Source organism: Microchirus variegatus, assembly GCF_963457635.1.
Source record: "Microchirus variegatus genome assembly, chromosome: 9".
In the NCBI taxonomy this organism is placed as follows: Eukaryota; Metazoa; Chordata; class Actinopteri; order Pleuronectiformes; family Soleidae; genus Microchirus; species Microchirus variegatus.
This window is the reverse complement of record NC_139810.1, coordinates 7,439,817-7,465,019: the sequence shown is the minus strand read 5'-3', so window position 1 is coordinate 7,465,019 and position 25,203 is coordinate 7,439,817. Positions and strand designations below refer to the sequence as shown.

At 39.0% G+C, this 25,203-nt stretch overlaps 1 protein-coding gene across 1 annotated transcript; it reads right to left on the bottom strand.

The window, feature by feature from the left end:
* Positions 1-4,120: 4,120 nt before the first annotated feature.
* col9a3 (collagen, type IX, alpha 3) lies at positions 4,121-24,006 on the bottom strand (the record flags this gene model as incomplete). Its single annotated transcript, XM_083894580.1, has 32 exons — positions 4,121-4,305; positions 5,184-5,261; positions 6,176-6,358; positions 6,445-6,499; positions 6,601-6,747; positions 8,865-8,897; positions 9,212-9,256; positions 9,389-9,424; positions 9,880-9,951; positions 10,047-10,100; positions 10,933-10,986; positions 11,118-11,171; positions 11,314-11,358; positions 11,834-11,887; positions 11,991-12,044; positions 12,121-12,174; positions 13,310-13,363; positions 13,488-13,541; positions 13,635-13,688; positions 13,779-13,832; positions 15,003-15,056; positions 15,166-15,222; positions 15,316-15,357; positions 16,283-16,336; positions 17,117-17,170; positions 17,288-17,311; positions 17,567-17,602; positions 21,003-21,056; positions 21,239-21,310; positions 21,937-21,972; positions 23,003-23,071; positions 23,941-24,006. 32 exons carry the CDS (start codon positions 24,004-24,006, stop codon positions 4,121-4,123), a joined length of 2,037 nt encoding a protein of 678 aa, XP_083750706.1.
* Positions 24,007-25,203: the final 1,197 nt, after the last annotated feature.

The window sequence follows — 25,203 nt, the reverse complement described above, 5'->3', positions numbered from 1 at the left end:
TCACATTGGAAGACATAGTGTAATAGGACGTACTACATAGTATAGTGTGACGTTTTTGTCTCATTTGGACCAAAAAAAAGTTTTTCAAAAAATTGTCCGATTTTGGACTACATAGCATATAGTATGTAGTTTTTGTCAAATTTTGGACCAATTTTTTTTTTCAAAAAATTGTCACATTTTGGACCACTTAGAGTGGTACGACGTATTACATAGTATAGTATGACGTTTTTGTCAAGTTTTGGACCAAAACATTTTTTTTCAAAAAAATGGTCAGATTTTGGACGTTACATGGTATTTGTCGTTTTTGTCAAATTTTGGACCACATCTTTTTTTTCAAAAAATGGTCACATTGTGGACGACATAGTGTAGTATGACGTACTACATAGTATAGTATGACGTTTTTGTTAAGTTTTGGACCAAATTTTTTTTTCAAAAAATGGTCACATTTTGGAAGACATAGTGTAATAGGACGTACTACATAGTATAGTATGACGTTTTGTCAAGTTTTGGACCAAAAAAATGTTTTCAATTTTTTTTTCAGATTTTGGACCAAATTTTTTTTTCAAAAAATGGTCACATTTTGGAAAACATAGTGTAATAGGTCGTACTACATAGTACAGTATGATGTTTTTGTCATATATTGGGCTAAAAAAAGTTTCTAATTTTTTTTTTCAGATTTTGGACCACATAGTATAGTATGACGTTTTTGTCAAATTTTGGTCCACATTTTTTTTTCAAAAAATTGTCATATTTTAAATAATAAAAAAAAAAATTCTGATTTTGGACGACATGGTATAGTATGATGTTTTGGACATATTTCAGACCAAATTTTTTTTTTTTTTTAAATTGGTCAGATTTTGGACAACATAGTATGGTATGATGTTTTGGTCGATGACATAGTATAGTATGACATTTTGGTCAAGTTTTTGGCAAATTTAATTTTTTTTTTTTTTAATTGTCCAAATTTGGACGACATAGTATAGTATGACGTTTTGGTCAAATATTGGACCAAAATTCATTTTTTCAAAAAAATGTGTAAAACTTTGTACAACACAGAATGACTGGACAACATAGGATAGCTTGAATTATCATATATATACATTTTTTCAAACAGTCAAATTTGGTTTATCCTCCTCTCCCTCGCCTCATTCACCTCTGATGGGGGGGTGCTGTGCCTATCTCAGCTGACATTGGGCGATTGGCGGGGTACACCCTTGACAGTTTGCCAAACAACGATTTTGGACTACAAAGTATAATAATGACGTTTTTTTTCAAATTTTGGACCAAAAAATCCTTTTCAATTTTTTTTTTCAAATTTTGGACTACATAGTATGACGTTTTTGTTAAAATTTGGACCCAAAAAGTTTTTTGTCAAATTTTGGACCAAAAACATTTTTCCCAGAAAATGGACACATTTTGGGCAACCTAGTATAGTATGACAGTTTTTTTTTTTTCAATTTTGGATGATATAGGATAGTTTTTGTCAAATTTTGAACCAAATTTTTTTCAAAAAAATTGTCACATTCTGGACGACATACTCTAGTGACGTTTTTGTCAAATTTTTGACCAAACATTTTTTTTCCCCAAAAAATTCAAATCTTGGACAACATAGTATAGTATGACGTTTTAGTCAAAACATTTTGACACATTTTTGATTTTACTTTTTTGTCAAATTTTGGACAACAAAGTAACCTGTTACTTTTTTGTTGTTGAAATTGCACGAAATAAACTCTAAAGTCATGAATATGTGAGTAAAATTGTAACTTGTTTATTTTAATAAGCCTTTATTAAGTTTATACTTTCCATCTTATGAGTTCCTTTGTATGGTTGTGCTCTGTAGATTTAATTGCAAACTAAAGCTGATTACAGCTTGAAGTGGCGATAAGTTCTTAAAATATTTTGAGAAGTTTTTGAAAGTCTTAAAACGATATTTCAATTAATTCAGGATTCCTGCATAGACCCTGCAAGCGACAGGAAAATTAAAGTTTAATCAAATTATAGTCCTGAAGCAGATTTTACATACCTTACATTACATGTCATTGAGTAGACTGTCTCTGCACACATGGTCCCCGTCTTCACCTCAAGCTCAAATTTCTATTAAATTAGCAGAATAAATTCAAATTATCATGGTTGTTTTATTGTAATTGATTACATACTATTGCAGTTATTTAGTCTATGAAAATTGGTTATAAAAAAAAGTTTGTGCAACACCGCCACCTCCTGGACTAAAAGGGGAGTAGCAGCTCAGACAGATTCCAACTGACATCAGCACTATTTATTCAGTATACTTGAAAATATTACTATATTATAGTGTGGCTTGAAGTCATTTTTATTTTGTTATATTCACTTATTATTTCCATCATCTTTATTTTGATTCAGATTTTATTTTATTATGTATTTGTTTGTTTATTTGTAAATATAATTGATTGATTATTGATTGAGTATTCTCCTCCTTTACAGGAGTATCAGGAGGCCTGCCGTGATGACATGGAACTCTTTCTGAAGTCCAGATCGCCTGTAGGTCAGAACCCTCTCAGTGTTGATCTTGCGGCGGAACAATGATCTCACCCCCTCACTTAATTTATTCTCTATATTTATTCTATTTATATTCACCCAGATATTGGGAGCAGATTAGCTGTCGCTATCCCTGGTTGTATGTTTTTAAATGACAAAAGGTTTTCTTTAGTGTGGAACTCCACTTTAGCCTACATTGGGGGTAAAAATTATATTTGGGGGTCGATGCCGTGAGTTTACATGGTTAATGCATGTTGATGTTTGAATTGTTGCGTCATTTCATCCACTACTGGTGTTGCTTCGTCTCTTTAGAGAAACAGGCTTTCTCAGCGTTATCCCTGCTCCAACTCACCCAATTCCAATAAGTCGTCTTCAGGCTTCTGCACCTGATTCAAATCACAGCTGATCAACAAGCACTGTTGATCAGCTGTGATTTGAATCAGGTGTGCTGGAGCAGGGAAACATCGAGGACCTCAGGAACAGAATTGGGAAACCCTGCTTTAGAACCAATATTTAGGGGCTTTTCACTGAGTCATCAACAGGTGGCAGTATTCCCCTTAGAAAATTAGGAAAGATGGCGCCATTAGCATTTCAAACTGACATAAATCTAAATATTTAAGCTGGAATATTGTTCATAATAGTTAACTTTGTTCTTACATTACATCGCTACATTGCCTGGACATCAGTTACTGTCTCGTGCCTTGGAACATTTTTTATTCTGATGGTAAAAAGTGTTCATTTGATATGTAGAGAATGTAGAGTGATGTTTTGACTGAAAAGTGGCTTTATTTGTTCTTTCTTACAACATGTCGCTGTAGCATCTTACTGTACATACAACAGTCACCCACAAATAATAAATAGTATTTAAAGTCATGGATATTTAATCGTTACAGCACTGGTATTACAAAGTGGATGTGGTCATTGCTGGTTGACTTACTTTACATGTCTAATTTTTTCATCCACACGGTTTATTTCACTTTGGATTCTCAGATGTGGAGAATCAGCTTCACATGGAATAAAATAAAAAAAAAGATGTAAAAAAAAAAAAAACTATCAAAAGCTATAAAACATTTGTGCATCAATCTACATAATGGGTTGTTGTTGTTTTTAATCATTAATCAATCAACACATACAGAGCTCCTGTTTCATATCTTACACTGTAAAGCTTGTACGTTGAGGTAACACCTGTGATTCACACTATTGGGCTGTGAGAACATGCACATTGTTGTTGTGTCTGCCAGGAGGATGTTAACCAAAGTAACAGGGGCATGGAAACAACATGTACACAGTTTTTATACACAACAGAGCGGGGATCATTATTCATTTTCCAGTTGTTTGTAAGTCAAGTCTTACGTGTCTCTGTCCACGTTCTCTCTGGATGGTTTTGTTTTTGTGTTACTTCCTCTGAAAACATCACATCTGATGATGTTACTCTTCCCAACTTGTGATACATGAATTCGAATAAAGGAGGAGGACGTTTTTGTTTGTGATCGCTCTCTTCTTTCATTGCTTCCTTGCCTCGCTTTTTCTTTTCTTTTTTCGTTTGTACTCTTCCTCCCTGTGGTTGGAATGGCGTCAGGTTGCAGGAAGTCGTCGTCGTCGTGTTCTAATGGTTTTTGGGGTTGGAGGATTTCCCGGCGACTGATGCTCCCTGACAGGCTGACGTGTCACAGATTCCAGGAGGTCCCTGGTGCCCGGTCCTGCCCACTCTGCCCGCCTCACCGGGCTCTCCTGGATCTCCTGCAGATCCATCACGGCCATCCTTGACAATTCCAGGTACTCCTGGAAGACCTGTGGGTGAGATTTTTACCTTGGTTTTAGTTCTGTTAATCGAATCATTTAGCAGTTGTTTGCACAGTTAGAAAGTCAGTCAAGTTTCTTGTGTGATGTTTATTTTTTACAACCAACAACTTCTCCCCTTCTCTGGAAGTGACACACTTAAAAATAATATTCATCTTGTAACACTTGATGAGCCAAAATGTCTGCCACAAATAAAGTCTGTTATGTCCACTACAGCAGTCATTCCCAGAGACTGGGTTGGAACTAAATCGTGACCAAATCTTTTGCTAAAATTGAATTAAATAACACACAAAATGCATACAACTAAAGGTGCCATATGTAAGAATGTGGCCAAAAACGGTTACTACATTCAAATTCAAAATACCGAGGTCTTTTAGGTTTTGTTTTCTGACGTAACTGGCAACCTGTGGTTGCTGGGTGGATGAGATTCTACTGACTGCAATGACTGGTAGACGGCAGTAGGTGGCGCCACATGCCAAAACATGATTTCAAATCATAAACGTGATGAAACAATATTTTTTTTATGCAAATATTTTGTCTGTACTGTTGTTGTTGGTGAGTTCAGTTTGTTATATGAACATTATTCCTGATTCTCCGTGACATATCAGGAGGATTTTAGTTGCCAGTTGCTTTAGATTTATTACATAATTCACCTTTAAGTTGTGACTCATTTATCAAACATATATCTTGGAAATCGCATGGCTTACCTGTTCAAACTAATATCAGGCCCAAATTTGCTTGGTGTACAATATTTTACCTTGTTTTTTAATCTCTAAAAAGTGGGTCCCCATATAAAAGGAAACCCAGTCTACATTACCTCTCTCTCTTTGGTAGGAAACCATGTTGTTGCTCATATTAGAGTCACAAACCTTGTTGTCCCTGGTCTCCTGATGGCCCGTCGATGGCTTTGCCGACGGATCCCTTGTCACCTTGTTCACCGACGTCACCTGGTGGAAAAATAATATTATTTTTGTTGAGGGCATTTTACATCAACGTATCCGCATTATACTCGGTATTATATTGCTCAAGTACTTTATTTTCATCCTTAAAGTACATTTATTATGATATATAATACTAATTCAAGCTAACAATTATTTAAAAAGGGACATTTTTCTCTTTTAAGGGTGGTTGTGTCAGTGGTTGACACATTATCTCACCTTTTGAAAGACTTTTCTAAAGTTTTCTAATGGTATGGTTTACTTTACTGATGCTGATTTAAAGGTTTACTGGTGCTTTATTTGTGTCACATACACTCTTTGAAATAAAGGTGCTAAATCGAACCATATACGGTTTTACAGCCTGTCCTCATAGGAGAACCCTTTGTGGCTCTGGGTAGAACCTTTTAAAACCCTTTATTCAGGAAAGGGGTTTTAAAGGGTTCTCTGGATCAAAATGGTTCTTACTGGAACCATTAGTGTTACCAAGAACACTTGAAAAACCCTTTCTTCGGGAAAGGGTTTTTCAGAAGCAAATGGTTCCAGGGAGAACTTCAGCCCTTGTAGAAGAACCCTTTTGGAACCCTTATTTCTCAGAGTGTAGGTAAATCCCAATGGATTTCAAACACTGACGTTAAAAAAAAAACAATCACATAAGAAATAACTGATCAATACAGATACAATTTAACATCACAATTCAGTGTGAGCTTCGATCTCCGACTTCTTAAATGTGAATATTTTTCAGGTTTCTTAGCTCACGTTATGAAAGTAAGTTAAGGACATTGAAGAACGTCATCATTTTGAAGCGATTGACATTTTTCATACTTTTCTGACATTATACTGTCTAAACAAGTAGGTAACGAAAGTCATTGTTAGTTTTTTTAAACACTCGTGCTCCTAGAAATAAGACATCATTGTTCTCATACCTCTGGGACCAGGGTCTCCAAGTTCTCCTGGCAGGCCTCTGTACCCTGGCGGTCCACGAGAACCTGGATGCCCAATAGAGCCAACGACTCCCGGTTGTCCTGGAGAGCCAGAGGGGCCCGGGCGGCCGACCATACCGGGGGCCAGAGGTCTGCGAAGGTTCGCGGCCAGCTGTGCGATCTGATCTGCAACACAGAAAAACAGCAGAAGGTGAATTTCCTGTTCGATTCTGATTCAACGCGAGGATGAATTATTGATCTTGATCACTCACCATCGATCATGGAGCCACACAGCTCTCTGATGTGCTGCTCACTCGCCAGTTTACCCTGATGTGAAGACCTCGTTAATGCAGTTCATTACAAAAGGCTTCTTATTGCTCTGACTCTATTTAGAGTTTCGTTATAGATTAGGAAAGAAAAATACTCACAGGTACACCTGTCTTTCCCGCCAATCCTGGCACTCCCTGTTCTCCCTGGAATCCCATTAGCCCTTGTTTTCCCGGAGGCCCTCGTGCTCCGAGCTCTCCCTGTGGACCCGTCACGCCCTTTGGGCCCAGTTCTCCATGTTTTCCTGACTGTTATCGACAAGAATTGGGATTAGATTGAGATAATTTAGCTTTTTTTTTCAGCTTCAAAAATCATGTGGATGCGTCACCCTCCAAGATTATTATATTATAGTTCATGAAAACTAACGAAATGACGAGAACTAAAATTCGTAAAAATTCAAAAATAGAGGAAAAATAATGACAACTAACTGAATTGTTGTGAAAATGTGCTTAGTTTTCGTCTTTATTTGAGACACAATACTTTTTTGAATCTTGCACCTGGCAAATACTCCATATTACAAAAAAACTAACTCTGAAAGTAATAAAAACTAAACTAAAACTAGGTGCAAAAAATTAGCAAGTCAGCTATAAAAATGAAATAAAACAAATTCTTTTTAAAAACAAAAAGTCAAAACTAAATAAAAACTGAAACTAATGAAAAATCCAAAACTCTAATAATAATAATTATAATAATAATAATAAAAAACCTGTAAAAGAGAAAATTGAGCCTCTTTAATTCTCACTCTTAAGGGTCTAAGGAGAAAGTATTTGTGACAGAAACACAGTCATTCAAGATGGCTGCCATCATAACGCAAGGCCCTTCTCTTAAGAACCTGCTGAACAAGAGGCTTTGGACAGTCTATGTCTGACCAAACTATTTCTACATTAAAAGCAAATATAAACTCAGGCACAGACATAAATGTGGGTAGAATATTCAATTTCTGCCAACAAACCGAAATAAATCAGTGACTCAAAACTGCCAGAATCAGGCCCCGTGTTGAACTGAAATCTCAAATCTGTTGTCATCACCACGACAGCATGTTACATAGTGTTGCTTTAAATAACCCTGAAGATTACAAAACAAAACCTCTCTAATATAGAGCAGCAAGCAGCCTGTGTCTGCTGAGACCGAGCGTGGGCAGAGTCATGCGGCAGCTCGCTCGCTCGCTGCTGCTGGATAATTACTCCGACAAACACGGCAAACAGTAAATGAGACTAAGAGAGAGTGAGGCTCATCAGTGCTGCAACTTTACTGCCATAAAGTGTGCTGCGGCCTAATAATGTGGCTCTTCTCTCCCTCTCTCCACCCCCCCCCCCCCACTTCTCCGCTCCTCCACCCCAGCGACAACAGCAGCAAAACAGACCAATCAAGCCTGAGCAGCAACAACCTATCTCTAATTAATCCGATTAAAACCTGCGAGTGTGAGGAGGCTGCGGCTCTGAGGAGAGGGAGAACCACAGCTCTGAGTTTTTAATGTTTGGTGAGGGAGAGGAACTTCTGCTGCTAATCACACACACACACACACACACACACACACACACACACACACACACACACACACACACACACACACACACACACACACACACACACACACACACACACACACACACACACACACACACACACACACACACACACACACTAATTGTGTTTTGTGCAGATAGACGGACAGCGAGGCTCAGAAGAGACGCTCACACTGAGGTCATGAAGACGGTTTGTTTAAAAAAAGATGAACAAATAATGAGAGATGAAAACTGTGATTTATTAAATGGACGATTACACGGTTAAAAAATGTTCAGCTTAAAGGTGCAGTCTGTAAGAATGACCTTCTGCTTTAAAACAAGAACGCAGGCTCTGGCTGATTTGATGGCGGCAACAAAGAAAGAAAGAAAGACCCTTTTCTGAAGAACATATAAAAATTTTACTGGGTCTGCAGAAAACAAGTGATCAAAGAGTTATGTGTAAAGAATAAACTGAATTCTCTCGTGTACGTGGAACAGGGTCATACCCAGGACCTTCAGATAATCAGATTTAGTAGAAATATTCTGATTTCAGTAGCAATATGTAGACATGTATAGTATACATCTTAATCAGATTATCTTCTGTAACATATCAAAAGGTAAACGAGTGGAAGATTCAATGAGCAACACATGTAAACGTTGTAATCTGAACAATCTCTGAAAGTGATTAATTGAGTGAGAACTATAGTCAGATTAAAGCATAGTCAATTGACTGTTTGCTTGAATTAACAACAATGCAAAAATGATCTTCTGATTAATTCAATTGGAACAGGGTCACACCCAGGAGTAGAATATGATTTTAAGGAACGAATCAGAAATAAAGTGTAAATGATGTCACTCACCTCTCCTTTTTGTCCAACTGGTCCAAAGTAACCCTAAAAAAAGAAAGATATTTTACTGATATGACACAGAACGGATCATTATAGTCGAGAATCAATATAATGTCAAACTGATAACTCACAGAAATACAAATACAATAAGATAATGATGGAATAAGGTTTGGTCTGCAGGCCACAAACAAACAAACAGAAAAGCTTCCTGTTTTTCAGACTGACTTAAAGACTTAAATGTATAGATAGAGAAGTAAATGGCGTCCATCTGTTCCTGTATTCCTGTCGTCTTCAGTCACACAGTGTCGCCCTAATGTCTGTGATTATACTGAGGACATAATATAAACAACAATACTTACAGGTTCTCCGTTCTCTCCCGGTAAACCGTCACTTCCTGCTACACCCTAAACACACAACACAGGACAGGAATGATCCACTTACGTCTCAATACAATATCTTTATTATTTTTACCCAATCTTTTAATGACAATGGTGGGAGAAGTCACAATGGAGGTTTATGATTTATGAACATTTTACCATTTCTCCTTTAGCTCCTGAAGCTCCGACCGGCCCCTGCAGAAGAAGCAGAGCGAGAGAGAGTAAATGAGAGCCATGGAGAGACATTATTTAGTGAAGGCCAGCGGTGGGAGAAGGAAGCGGGGGATGAAGGAGAGAGAGAGAGGTGGGCTGCTGTTTTCAGGGGGACCAGGGTCTGGTATAAAGACAGGCTTTGTTCTGACCTCAGCCTCTGAACAGGAGGCCGCTTTGTGTCTCTACACTCGGCTGCAATTCACCTTTACGCCACTCCACGTACAGGACAGTGACGGGGTTCAAATGTGAAGGTTATGTTAAGTTGTGTTGTGGAGTTTGTACTAAAACCTGAAACAGTATTCTGCCCCAAACACTTAATAGACAGAGAAACCTGTGCGGTTAGAATAATCTGCGATAAATGACAGACACGGTGACGTAAACAAAAAAAAACCTCGGGGGGCAACTTTTCACAATCCTCATACGTGCGTCACACTCACCCTTTCACCAAACTCTCCACGGATTCCTGTTGGACCTGGGAGACCTGGATCCCCCAAAGCTCCTTTTCCGCCCTTCCGAGCAAGACACACACACACACACACAGCATATTGAGTCATGAGGCTGAACAAATAAAAGTGTGAATAATTAGCGATTCCATATCACTGACCTGATATCCTTTGCCTCCCTGAGGCCCAGCGTTCCCTGCTGGTCCGATGCCTCCCTGTTAGAGACGGACACCTGGATGTTAATGATGTACGAGACACAACGCAGTACTGCAGTACTATAATATAATATAATCTAACGCTGCAGGAGGAGATGAAGCAGAATATCATCACATTTGAAATTTAATTTCATTAACATGGCTGCTTCTTAAAACATCCACTCTTGTGATTAGGACTGCATCATTTAAGACTCTATGACTATTACACTATCAATCATGACGAGAGCAATAAACATGACTTAATTTTTTATATTAATTTGAATAGTTTAAAGGTGCATTATGTAATAAATCTAAAGCAACTGGCCATAAAATCCTCCTAATATGTCACAGAGACTCAGGAATAATGTTCATATAACAAACTGAACTCACCAACAACAACAGTACAGCCAAAATATTTGCATTAAAAAAAATATTTTGCAGACTGCAAATCATGTTTATGTTTTGAAATCATGTTTTGGCATGTGGCGCCACCTACCGTGGTGTACCAATCATTGCAGTCAGTAGAGTCTCAGCTGCCGAGCAACCACGGGTTGCCAGTTATGTCAGAAAACGAAACCTAAAAGACCTCTGTACTTTGAATTTGAATGTAGTAACCGTTTTTGGCCCGTTTTTTCTTACATGGCACCTTTAACCACTTGTTTTTCTATTCAAAGAGATCAAAACGTCATTTTATGCATATTTTTTTTTTTAATTAATTCTACATAAAAGACTGGAAAACACATCTGTGTCCCTGTGGAGCACAGACAAAACTCTGTGAAGCAGGGAGTTTCTGTCATTTTGGAGTTTTTCTACATGTGACGCAGCAGATGCATAAGAGTGAGAGTGAACTCACGGCCACTCCTCTGGGTCCTGCGATCCCCCGCTCTCCTGGGACGCCGATATCACCCTGAAGAGAGTGGAGAGAGGAGGAGGGGGAAAAAGTTAAAGTCAGGGACGTTTTAAACGTGTATGAAAAAGGCTGTAACACAGTGATACCCCATCACCCACCCCCCCTCCATAAACCCATCAGATACATACAGGAATACCTGGCTCTCCAGAGGGTCCCGTCTCCCCAAATTTGCCTGCATCGCCCTGGTGTTTAAAAAAAAAAAAAAAAAGACAGAGAAAGAGACTCAGTCGTCCAATGTTAATGTCATAGACGATGAGTTTTCCTCAGTTTTATTCTTCTCAGACCAGGAGAAGCCTAATTTTTCTGTTTGGTTTGAATACTCACAAATTCTCCTTTAGACCCCTTTGCACCAGCTTTTCCTTGTAGACCCTGGAACAGACAAACACGTGCTCATAAGCTTTGTTACTCTCTGACCTTCAAATCAAATCACATCTATTTATATAACCTACAATTACAAAACACAGTTTGTCTCACAGGGTTGGTAACATCCTCTGTCCTTAGACCCTCGACCAGGTAAACCTTATCACCTTGAGTCATCTTAAGCAGTGCAGATTAAAAGTCCTAGCATTATTTTCTTGTATTTGTTTTGTTGATTTAATCTCCTTTTTTTTTCGCTTGGGTTATGTTTTTTGGATTGTGTTGAATTGATTTTTTCTTTTTAAACTTTCTTTAAATAGTTGCTTCTGTGTTTTCTTCATAAATTAAACTGCGTTTTCTTCACATGAGTAGGTCTGTTTACTTTTTATTATTCTTAGATTTATCCTGATTAAACTTTTTGTGGAGATTAAACCTGAAGGGAAATCAGTGGCACTGAAGGCGAGTAAAAAAAAAATGAAAAACTTACGGGAAGTCCGTTTGGTCCTTTCTCTCCAACTATACCATGGCGTCCGGCATCGCCCTGTCAACACAAACAACAATAACAACTGTGACTGTGATCACAGCTACATTTACAAAACAACCATCATACTGTTCGAAAAAAAACAAAAAAAACATAGAAGTACCTTCTCGCCGTCTAACCCCGGTGTACCGTCTTTGCCGTCTCTGCCAGGCATTCCCTGCAGGAGAATATCATCATATATGATCTCCACGCCTGAACAAACATACATATAATTAATGGAGGAATGAACTTACAGGCTCTCCTTTGGGTCCTGATCCTCCTGGACCTCCTTTGGGACCAATTTTACCCTGGTAAAAGACACAATATTCATCATTATATATATATATATGTTAAAGGAAGTGTGGTAATCAATGCTGACTCTGCGGAGGATGCTAATGTTTCTGTTAACCAGTCCCTCCCTAAAAGCCCGCTCAAGTTTTCAATATCATGAGTACATGATCAGTGCCAATAGATCCAATCCAACTTTATTTACAAAGCACTTTAAAAACAACAACAGCTGAAACAAAGCGCTGTACATCAGAGATAAATAAATACAACATACAAACGTGTGTGAAATAATAGACCTAAGAATAAACAATAAAACAGTAAAAATAGAGTAAAGAGTAAAAATGAGTTTTAAGATGAGTTTTAAAAGTTGTTAGAAGTTTTCCTCTAAACTGCATCAAACTCCATTGACAAAATCAACGGCACACAGGAGTTGCTGATCCTCTGCTGCCTCAACGAGTGAGTTCAAATGTGTGTTATTTACATCCTTTGTCCAGATTTACCCAAGTGACTTAAACTTAGAGCAGCTCACATGAACCTGCAAGCTAAAAATATATATATATTTTTCCCTATCAAGCAATGTATTAATGTTGGCTTTCAGCTGGAAAGACTTCAAATGTGTTGTATATTTCCTTTTCTTCTATTGGCAGCTACACTACCGTTCAAAAGTTTAGGGTCACTTAGAAATGTCCTTATTTTTTAAGGAAAATCACTATTCTTTCAATGAATATAACATTAAATGAATCATAAATGCACTCTCTACATTGTTAATGTGGTAAACGACTATTCTAGCTGCAAACGTCTGGTTTTTAATGGAATATGTACATAGGTGTATAGAGGCCCAATTCCAGTGTTCTAATGGTACATTGCGTTTGCTAATCGCGTTAGAAGGCTATTGGATGAGAAGAAAACCCTTTTGCAATGATGTTAGCACAGCTGAAAACAGTTTTGTTTGAAGGCCAAAATGATTATTTTTAATAAAATTCATTATTTCTAATCTTGTCAATGTCTTGACTATATTTTCTATTCATTTTGCAACTCTTTTGTTGAATAAAAGTGTGACTTTTAATGGAAAACACACAAAAATAGTATAGGTGACCTTAAACCTTTTGAGCGGTAGTTTAAGTCAATCGTCACAACCTCAAAGTTCTTACTTACAATTTCTCCTTTGGGTCCTTTAAATCCCTGTGGTCCATTCTCACCACCATCTCCCTGGAGACATCAGATGAAACACACACAGCTATTCATTAATGGGATCGGCCATCTCTTCTGACCGTCAGCTACCGTCAAACACTTTCCTTCAATTTTGAAGTTACAAAAACGAGGAGACACTCACTGTCTTTCCGATGATGCCGGCAATGCCAGGCTTGCCTCTGAAACCAGGAAGACCCTGGAGACAAAAAAAACAAAACGAGAGTCGGTGTGTGACGTCAAAATGAAGTTATTAAAACGTTTTTGTATGTGATAAAAAAAGTTCACTCACTCTGTCTCCTACAGCTCCCATAGGGCCCTGCAAACCTCTCAGACCACGTGGGCCCTGAAAACACAACGACAATCACAGTCAAGTCATGAATCAATCACAATAAACCGGATTTACTTATTAAAGATCCCAGCGTCATGATCTCACCTGCAGACCCACAGTGCCGGTAATACCTGGTGGACCAGGTGGACCACCGTCACCCTAGAAAACAGAACAGACCTATTTATATATATATACACACATGTATAGCGTCTATACTACTGCTTTATTCTGTTAAAGGTCACAGGGGAGTTGGAGCCAAACCATCAAAGGACCAGAGGCGCAGTTTGTGAACAGGCAAGGCAGGCAACTAATTGAGGCCCCGAGCTGATAGGGGGCCCCCGACACTCGGAGCCTGAGGGCTGTTTTTACTGAAATGTGCAGTGACCAGCTGCATCCCAGTCCCCCTTAAAAAACAATGGGCAATTTGCAATGACATCTCAGTAGGAAACCTCCCTAAAGGGGCCCCACCTCACGTTAACCTGTGTGAAGTTATCGTTATGCAAGTTGGAAAATGAAGAGGATTTTTCAGTTATTTACAGTATTTTATTGTTCTTTATATTTATTTTGTTTTATAATGTGGGTTCTTTACAGTGTAATGTATTTTTTTTTACTAAGTTTATATAGTTTTTTAAAAGCTATTTACAGTATTTTATTGTTCTTTAAATTTATATTTTCACATACTTTTTAATTACAAGGTTTTCCATGTTATTTCATTAATTTTGAAAAAAAAAATATGTGGAACTCATACATTTTTTGTTGGTGTCAGATTATTTATAACATAATGGTGATGAACAGTGGTTGGAAGGAAGGGCCCCCTGGGAATTTTTGCTTAGGGCCCCTACAGACTCTAGAATCGTCTCTGCAAAGGATCGACGTACAGACACGCACAATCACGCACACCTATGGTCAGTTCAGAGCGTCAAATGAACCTAATGACCAATCTAAATGGTTTGTAGACACATGTTTTCCTCCTGTCTATAATACTACTATGATACACTAAGCAATAGCTTGGTCACAACATTGGGAAATGTGTGTGGGACAATCACGTATAGGTATAACACTGATCATAATCTACCACATCTATGTTACTCTAGACAAAAACATATATAATATATAATAATGTATATAATCTACTGACAACCATCGTTATTACATACATAACAACTTTGAAATAGGTTGGTATGACTAAAATTGTACATATGAATGAATAAATATAACCAAGTTTACCGTAAAAACTGGATTTGTGGCTTGATTTACACATAGTTTGTTTATAGGTTTGTGTCATTACTTAAAGAGACTGTGATAGAGGTTGGGATATGCATACGTCACCTTCTCTCCATCTTTTCCGGGCTCTCCTTTGTTTCCTTTGTGTCCCGTGTGACCCTAGAAGAGCACAAACACACAGGTTCATAAACATATTCTCAAGGACGTTCAGTACGAGCAGCTTATCATTCAAAAATAAAGACTCAGGATAGAGAGACACTGTATTTACTTTGAATCCTGGCATCCCAGGAGGACCAGGGGGGCCGGGGGGACAGATTGAAGGACACTACAGAGGACAGGGACAAAAACAAAAAACACTGAGGACATTGCTTCACTTCGGCGCTGCTTTCAACGGTTTTTGAATGATTCAAAATCTTACCAGAAGGTCACCGCTGAGGTCGTGAAGAGTACCAGGAAGACCCTGAGAGTGAAATCAGATCATTGCACATTTAAGATACTTTAGTTTACACTTCCCGGGGTCCACATTTAACAGAATAAAGAATACAACACAATCAATCCATGCCTCTATGTAACAATATAATGCCATCACTTACTTTTTCCCTGCTCCAACACACCTGTCTGAAATAATCAGCTCATTATGGAGCTCTGCAGAAGTCTCGTAACGAGCCACTCATTTGATTCAGATGTGATGGAGCAGGGAAAAGTGTCAGTGGGTCCCAGAGGACCAGGATTAGGAAACACTGCAATAAGACGATGTGATACTACAGAATAAGAGAAATATAAAGACTACATTTTGAAGTGCTCAGTAGTCGGTTTGTCCTCATACGCTCTTAGAAATAAGGGTTCCAAAGGGTCATTTCCCGAAGAAAGGATTTTTCAAGAGTTCTTGGTAACACTAATGGTTCCAGTAAGAACCATTTTGACCCAGAGAACCCTTTTAAACCCCCTTTACTGAATAAAGGGTTTTAAAAGGGTTCTTGGTGGAACCCTCAAAAAGGGTTCCAGGTGGAACCTTTATAAAAGGTTCTACCTGGAGCCAAAAAGGGTTTTCCTATGAGGACAAGCCGAAGAACCGTATATGGTTCTGCTTAGCACTTTTATTTCTAAGAGTGTAGGAGAACCCTTTTTGGCTCCAGGTAGAACCTTTTTATAAAAGTTCCACCAAGAACCCTTTTAAACCCCTTTATTGAGGAAAGGGTTTTTTAAAGGGTTCTCTGGATCAAAATGGTTCTTACTGGAACCATCAGTGTTACCAAGAACCCTTTCTTCAGGAAAGGGTTCTTCAGAAGCAAATAGTTCCAGGTAGAACCTCAGCCCTTGTAGAAGGACCCTTTTAGAACCCTTATTCCTAAGAGTGTATACACACAACGATGGGCGACACTTACTGGGGGTCCATCAGGACCAGGAGGTCCAGGAAGTCCTGAAGCACCTTCACCACCCTAAGAGAAAAAGAGCAGGGAGATCTTCAACACCTTGGTTTAAAGTCCCTGTTTTTTAAGGTTTTGGATTATTCCAGTGTTTGATAACAGCTCAACAAAATAAGTGATAAACCCCAACACTGTGAATGGTTTGAAAAAGTAAGTAAATAATCCAGTGCATTTGGAATAAAAGTGTTGATATTTTTGCATTTCTGCAGGTGCAAATTCACCCATAAATCTAGCATAAGCACAGTAACAAATGTCTCCACTCTGCTGCTGTAATGTAAAGCTTTTCCTGAAAGCATCAACAGAGTGTGAGCATTAGACAATCCAAGTGTGACCCATTAGAGAAACACTGATGTGATGTCTGGTGTCTTCCCTTAAATCCATCCTGCGACGACGCTGTATGGAAATTTAGAACAACGCTGTGTCAGCTCATTTCAGCACAGTTGTTTTATTTTATTCCAAAAAAGCATCAACTTTGCCATTTTTGCTGCAGCAGCTCACACACACACACACACACACACACACACACACACACACACACACACACACACACACACACACACACACACACACACACACACACACACACACACACACACACACACACACACACACACACACACTTCCCTGCTATTCACTGTTCTTTATCTGATGAATAAATAAATAAATAAATAAAAGTTTTGTGAAGTTTTTCCCTGCAGCTAGATTATGTGATGAATCAAGGAGAGACACATAATGAGTTGATAACAGGAACATATTGACTTATGAATGAGTGGATAAAACACAGACACTCACCACTGGACCCTGGGGTCCAACGCCACCTGGCAACCCATTGGTTCCAGGGAGTCCCTGGAAATAAAAAGACTGTTTGAGTACGTAGCACACATCATTGTCAAAGTGAATCAGCAAAAAAATACAACCAAATCACTCTTTTCTAAAGAAAATGGCAGCGTGTCGTTTACTCACTGGAGCTCCTGATCGCCCTCTGCCCTACGGAAGACACAGGAAGGCAAATTAAGTAACAAACAAGTGAATGTGCACTTCTGCGGCTGATTTGGGACACAAAAAAAAAAAATATAATAAAAGAGTATCAGCACAACAGAATATGATGTTTTATTATTTATGTGATCAGAGTCAGTTATTCCTCGACAGAGTTGACACAAGTTGAAATGTTTTAGTCCAAATTAGAGGAATAAAACAAAGGTATGTCACACGTGGTGTTTTTACTTTATATGGAGTACTTACAGGAGGTCCGGCAGGTCCAGGAGGTCCAGCTTCACCCTAAAGTGAACAAAAAGACTCAAAATGACGTCATAAGATTCAAATGAAAAGTAAATATAATATAATATAATATATATATATATATAAAATATAATATTTTCTTTCAAAAGCTGCTTTCATCCAGAGATTGTGCGAAAAGCAAATATTATGTTGAGAGATTCTCCTGTGATCTCCACAGACTCTGGTGCGAATGCAGCAGGAGAAACTCCATAGAGAATCCACAGAACGGAGTCTTCCTGCATTCTTAATCCTCGCCTGGATCCCAGAGATTCTCCTGCTGTCATCATCTCATGCATTTGTCATAATATGAACAGCAAAATGCGGAGAATGTCCGGATGCAAATCTTCATGCTTTAACTACAGTTAATGTTTTAAAATGAGCTCAATGTAGTTGAGTCAGACTTCCGAGACTGAAGCTCAATCCAATTATGACTAAGTTAAAGGTGCCATATGTAAGAATGTGGCCAAAAACGGTTACTACATTCAAATTCAAAATACCAAGGTCTTTTAGGTTTCGTTTTCTGACGTAACTGGTAACCCGTGGTTGCTCGGCAGCTGGGACTCTACTGACTGCAATGATTGGTAGACGGCGGTAGGTGGCGCCACATGGCAAAACATGATTTCAAAACATAAACATGATTTGCAGTCTGCAAAAAAACTTTTTAAATGCAAATATTTTGGCCGTACTGTTGTTGTTGGTGAGTTCAGTTTGTTATATGAACATTATTCCTGAGTCTCTGTGACATATTAGGAGGATGTTATGGCCAGTTGCTTTAGATTTATTACATAATGCACCTTTAAAAGAATTCAGCTGCACTTCCACGACACCACCATAACTGTGATACTTAACGGAACTTCCTGAGGAAATTTGACTTATTGGATGCACCTAAGTTATGTCTATTTAAAGCAATACTATCAGACCTCACTGAGGGAGCATTTGTGTGGATACAGCGGCAGCTCAGGGGCGGGTGAGAACATGAAGCGTCCAGTATCCAGTCAAACTGCTCTAATACCAGGTTTTTGAGCAGGAGATTTTAGTCGGGACTAAGACAATAATTTGGTTTTCTTAACGACACATATACAAGTCAGTCTGACTAAAATCGAGCTAGTCTTAGTCGGACTAAGTAACCTGGATGATGCGATTCATAGTCCGATTACTGCTGCATGTATAGGCTTAGTCAGACTGGAGTCAGACTTTGTGATTCTGCGCATGGACCAAAATGTCCTTCCCGGTCTTTGATTCGGAAATAGAAGGAGATGATGTATAAATTGCAGCACTGTTGCCGGAAATCACGCTACACACTCGAGAGATACAGAGCCACTTATGAAGGCGGAGTAAGATGTGCTGTAAACGGCCATTAGAACGATTTTCTCCTCCACGCGTATACTTGTGTAGACTCGGCAGGTTGTCCAATACTAATACAATGTTGATGTTGTCTCAAGGTGTTGCCTTAGTCGGACTACGGCTGTAGTCTGATTAAGCCGCATGCAAATGCACTGAGTGACAGTTAGACTTAATCAGTATTGTGTGTGAACTCATTTTTGACAATGGTTTGAATGTAGCAGACGTTTGTTTACATTTTCAAGGTCACACACTTCATTGTCACTGACGGCTGCTTTAACGCACTCTGTTGTTTTGTAAATCTTTTGTTTTTCCATGTCATTGAATCGCTGTCAGTAAGAAAATGGCTCTACAAGCGTTAATGCTCTTTCCTCTGTACCACCATACCACCACCCTCTTCCTCCTCCTCCTCATCTTGCTCTTTATTTACCTCTCACAGCTGCATTTGTGTGTTTTTGCCTCTGAGGTGAGAGGGCAAATAAACACGCTATAACACGGGGACGCGAGGACTATTTACCACATTCCCCAACACGCAAACGAGACAACGCGCTTCTTATGGCATACAATTCACAAACAAAAGTACTGATTGTATAATACTGAGAAAAAAAAGTATAAAATTGTTTTTCCCCTGCTGTAAATGACTTCCGTCTTTGTCTCAATCCCCACCCGTCTGATCCCGTTTGCCTCTGCACGACTCCACAGCCACAACAGTGTAGTAATCGGAGTAATTAGGGACACTGGTTGACACAAGCTTCCTCATTAGGTCGCCTAATTAGCTGAACTGCTGCGAGCGTTTATCTGTCCCGACAGTGACTTTGCAGCTTTTGCAGTAGAGGTCTTTCAATATGTCTTACATGTTGGTTATAGTTCATGTGGGAATTATACATAATATTGCTGTTCAGTCGGGACTCACGGCGCAAGGTTAATGTCGTTATTCTTCGTTGTTTTCCCTCTTGTATCTTTTCAGAGGACAACACCTGTTTTGTCCTCTGCATCAGGACAACAGATCGTCCTCCTCTAGAGTCTCACAGGCCAGTGAGAAACCAATGGGTGCATTCCGGGCCGGATTAGGAGGAAAGCGGCAGAAATTAATCCAGTTCTGATGCCTCATTAGCAATATGTCTAACAAGACGCTGAGCCAGTTTGACAAACTGCAGTCAGACAAAGGAAAACACGGGCCTGGTCTCTGCCAGGCACTTCGACATGTATCTAACGATGTGTCGATGTAATACTTTAGTTGCATTGTCTTTCATTTGTATGTATTCATTTCATCTTTTTATGGTTTCTTTTACTCTCTCTATTTATATCAGGGTCTCTGCAGGTTTCAACAAGTCAAATTTAAGACTTTTTAAGACTTTTTTAAGACCGTAATGAATAAAATTTAAGACTCATTTCAAATGCATACTGGCAAAAAAGACATGGAAAATTGGAGCCACAAATCGTTGAACTAGCAATTTGGCTTAGCTGTGGGATTTCATCAAGTTTTCTCCGCTGCTATGCTAAGCTGCAACACGCCGCGGCGCGCGCACAGCGCACCAGCTAGCGGTGCTCGATAAATTCTCACCGGGCAGCACAGGTGACCTACTTTAGTTCCGTGTTGTAGTTCTGTTATCGCATCCTCAAAAATAGAAACATTTCAAAGCGAGACTGAAGTTAGTGCATGTTTTAAATAAAGGTAACGTTAAAAGATTTTTAAGACCTTTCAAAACTGTAGTTAAGACCCTTTATGAGATTTTAGGAGAATTTAAGACATTTTAAGGCCTTAAATTCAAAATGATTGGATTTAAGACTTTTTAAGACCCCACGGATACCCTGTATGTTTTTTATACCTTTTCCCCCTTCTTAAGATACATGTAGTGGACACAGGGTGAATGAAAATGTACATTTTTGCAAAGGATTTAAAATGTTGTACATAATAAAGTTCTTCATCAGCGTGCGTGACTTTGCAAATGCAGATTAAAGAGGACTCAGTGTGAAGTCCATGGGGTCATAGAAAAACTAAATTGGGGCCATCGTTTCAGCGTCACACAGACAGATCACAAGACTGAGACACACTCACTGCTTCTCCTGAAGGCCCGTCCTTCCCAGAAGGACCATCAGGACCCGTCAAACCCTGGACACAAATCAGACATCACTGTTAGCTCACTGCCCTGCTGTTATTTTTTTTTACATTTAATGGTTTCACAGCAGAATAATTAGTGGATTTTAGGCAGGAATTCCTCACATTCCTTCACACAGGCAACTGTGATATTGGTCTTAAAAAAAACAAATCAAAAAAAACTACTGGACACTCACATCCACCCCTGGAAGTCCTGGCAGACCTGGTTTCCCTGCAGATCCTGGTATTCCTGCTTTCCCTTTTGGACCCTACAAAGATGCGGAATCGTGAAGAAAAGCACAAGGAAGTGACCTGTACATTCTATTTTATTCAATTTGTTTTCTCTTATGACAGTAAATAGAAGTATGGATAATATAATAATAATAATAATAATAATAATAATAATAAACTAACAGCAGTTTCAATCATACAGTGACATTTCTACTTTGCCAATCTCTCTTTACACAAAACAATGAAATTAGCATAAATAACTAATAGTACATACTTTAGAATTAATAAGGACTACAACCTTTATTATGACTTGACTTTTATTTATAAATATGATTCATAGAGTATTATTTTATGTTCTGTAAATGTTTATTCCTATGTACATCTTCAATTAAAACTCAAGTTACAACAAAAAAGTGTACTACAATCAAAGTGGAGGTAAAGATACCTGAATAAAAAAAGCAATTTTATCCTAATAGCATTTTTAAAAAAAGCATGGAAACTGTATTATACCATATGTTTTTGTCCAAATTATACATTTTTACACTGCAGTATAGTTTACAGTTACATAAAAAAAATACTTTTCTTTGTGTCACAATTCAAAAAAATACAAACTGAGAACGATTTGTCTCATGACTACAGGACATTAAACAGTTGGAATTCTTACTGCTTTCCCTGGAAGTCCAGCAGGTCCATCTTTGCCCTGTTAATCACAAGAAAAAGAATTGTAATAAATGAGTGACATTATCACACTGTTAATTGTTTTCATATTTAACTTGTTGTGTTAGATCTATAACTTCTGTGTGTGTGCGATTCAGTCTTTTTGGACTGCTTCAGGACATAACATTTAGCTTCTGCAGCGACTGGGGGAAGAACAAACACCGCTAAACCGACCCTGTGCCGACTGGTCACATGATGAAAGCCCCAGTTTGTTTTTGGACAGGGGGGCTGAAGGTGCAGGGAGGAGGAGGAGGTGTGAGGTGAAACTCTAGATGGTCTCACTGGGTTGGGGAATGTATGAATGAGCTCTCTGTGACTGGAGTCACAGAAATATATAAAAAAACAGTGACACACTGAGACATTTTGACATACAACATAAACAGTGTTTTTCTTTTACATTAAAACCAGAAAAAGCTGAGCAAAAATCACGTTTTTCTTTCTTAACTTAACTTTCCCATAATCCAATTTCCTCTTAAAACATATGCAAATTCAGTCTCATTGCATCCATTTCACTTTACCATAACAATTTCATCCTTTAGACGACCAAAAGTCATCCTGATTGTTCAACTTAAGTGGATGTTTTTTTCCATGTATGACTATAATCCATGCTTTTTCAATCATATTGCTCCATTCAGTAAACGCACACCTAAACCCAACCTACCTGACATCCATTATTATGACTTGATACTTATGGGTGGGGTAGTGGGCGGAGCCAGAGTGATAAAAGCTAACATCAAGACACATTTTCAGCCACATTTAACACACAAACAAAACCCATTCTTACTAAAGGAGTTTGCAAAGCCTCAAATGTGCTATGACTGTTTTATTGAGAGAAAAATAAAAAATAAATCTGAATTTTTTGTCATCTTGATCTATAATTTGTACTTAAGATAAAACTGCATTTAATCACATAATTAAGGAAGTAATACTTGAATTATTGTAGTTGGTTGATTGGGCAGAAAAAAAGGACACGAGCTTAAAGTAAAGACACTTTTGGGGACTGGTCAACTCACATCAGTGCCATCCTTCCCCAGTGGTCCAGGGGACCCTGGTAGCCCAGGAGCTCCTCTGGGTCCCGGCCTCTGTAACACAAAGTGTACCTGTGTCACGTGGCTCTCCATGAATGTCTGTTATTTTACCCACAATCCCTTTCCTACAGTCACCACCACCACCACCAAGAAGAAAATGTGCAAATGTGACATGATGACAAGTGGATAAAACCAAAACGTGAAAATGGAACCGGGTCGAAAATATTGACAACATAAAAATAATTCTGTTTAATTCGTAAGATGTAAGTACACATATTAATCAATACAAGTGGGAAAACACTCAAATATACGGCAAATAATAAGCGCGTAAAGACGCTGTGGCTCCTGTTTTACGCACAAACGGAAGGCTGCGCCAGATTTATACAAACACAAATAAAGTCGCTTTTCACGTTTCCTTTGACCCAATTAAACTTATTATATTTAGTGGGAGTTTTCTTTCTTTTTTGGATAAATAAAATTCCTGCGTTTGGCCGAGTCTGGAGATGCCGGCTGAACAGAGATGCCATTGTGCGCTCTGGCACTGATCTCTCCAATCCGCGCATTCCACAGGTTCAGGGAAAACATAACCCCGCGACTTCATCAGCGTGTGCGAAAGACAGACACAGCCACCTGCAGACAATTACGCGACAGAGCGTGGAGACAGGATGAGGCCCACGGACCACGCAAAGAGAGAGAGAGAGGAAAAAACACCAACCACTTTTACGCAAATTATGATTTTGTGAGTGAGTAGCAGAAGCAGGTCAGGCATAAAACAGCTGGAAGATGACGATCATCATCACAAGAAGTTCCAAAGGTCACACAAACTCACTGCAACTTCGAATCTAAATAAATGAAAAAAACTGCAACAGCAGAGAAACTGCATGAGGACAAACCCGGACGCGGCCCCTGATGTTCACCCTTACCTGCGCTGAGGATGATGTCAAAAGCTGGCACAGTAAGAGCACCCAAAGAGCAGAGAACACCGTCATGGCTGCGTCCTGCTCACTCCTCACAAACCCCCGAGTTTCTGTGGAAAAGGTCAAATCCCCGGTTCCCGGTCTCTCTCTCCTCTCACTCCCCCCCAAGCGTTCGCCGCGGAGCCTCAATTCCTTCACCTGACGGCGCAAAGCTCCTGAATGGTCTTCTCTTTTGCTTCCAGATAAACCCGAGCCTCCAGCCGAAGGGGCTGAACTCAACCTGAAGAGCGCACTGTACACAGGGGTGAGGGGGGTGAGGAGGAGGCAGCAGCAGCAGCGAGAAGAGGAGAGAGAAGACTGTTGGAAAAAAGAAAAAAAAAAAAGTGGGCTGAGCTAAATAAAAAATGTTCAAAAATATGCAGAGGGTCAGTGTAACTACAAGCTGACCTCAGATCAGGTCCACCATGTCTGTAAGGTAGAAAAGTGTAACAGAGAAACTCTGTTTGCATGAGCGTATGCTCACTTTTAGATTAAAGAACATGTTTGGTTTTTATTGCCAAATGCTGGATTATTCACAAGACAGAGACATCAACCGACTGCAGCCAAAATCCGATTTGTAAGCATATACACGATCAGAATTCGATCTTCTGGACCAAACCGGAGATCAGATCCGATCTACTCGTGTCCATACTGGCATCATCTAGTCCAGTCTTCCACACTGCTGAATTGAAGCGCTGTGTTCCGTCATCCAACAAAAATACGACCCTTGTGCAGTTTAGACTGACGGAATCACGTAGCCGGCGCACGAGGCGTAGGGATTCAGCGGAAACCGACACATCGACTTCAGATGCCGTGACCTCCTGCAAAAAATGACTGGTTTTAAAGTTGGGGCTGACTGTAGAGAATGATTTAAAAGGTTAAACATATTTTAAATGACATTACAAAATTGGTCTTACCCGTTTTGTTGTTGTTAGGGTTCAAATAGTTCAATTTTCCCTTTAAGCATCAGATTCAATATAACATGTAAAATACAACTGCTTATATCGTGGATTATGAACACTGTGATCTTAAAATAACTCAACAAAACGTTTGTGTATTTTACTCACGATTCTTCCAAACCGTGTGGAAACGCAAACTGCTCTTTAAGTATGACCAGTGTGTAATAATTAGTGACATCTAATGGTGAGACTGTAGATTGCAACAAACAGTGGACTCCTACACTTACCCCCTTTCTTTCGCTCGTGTCAGGAAAGTACGGTGGCCTTCGTA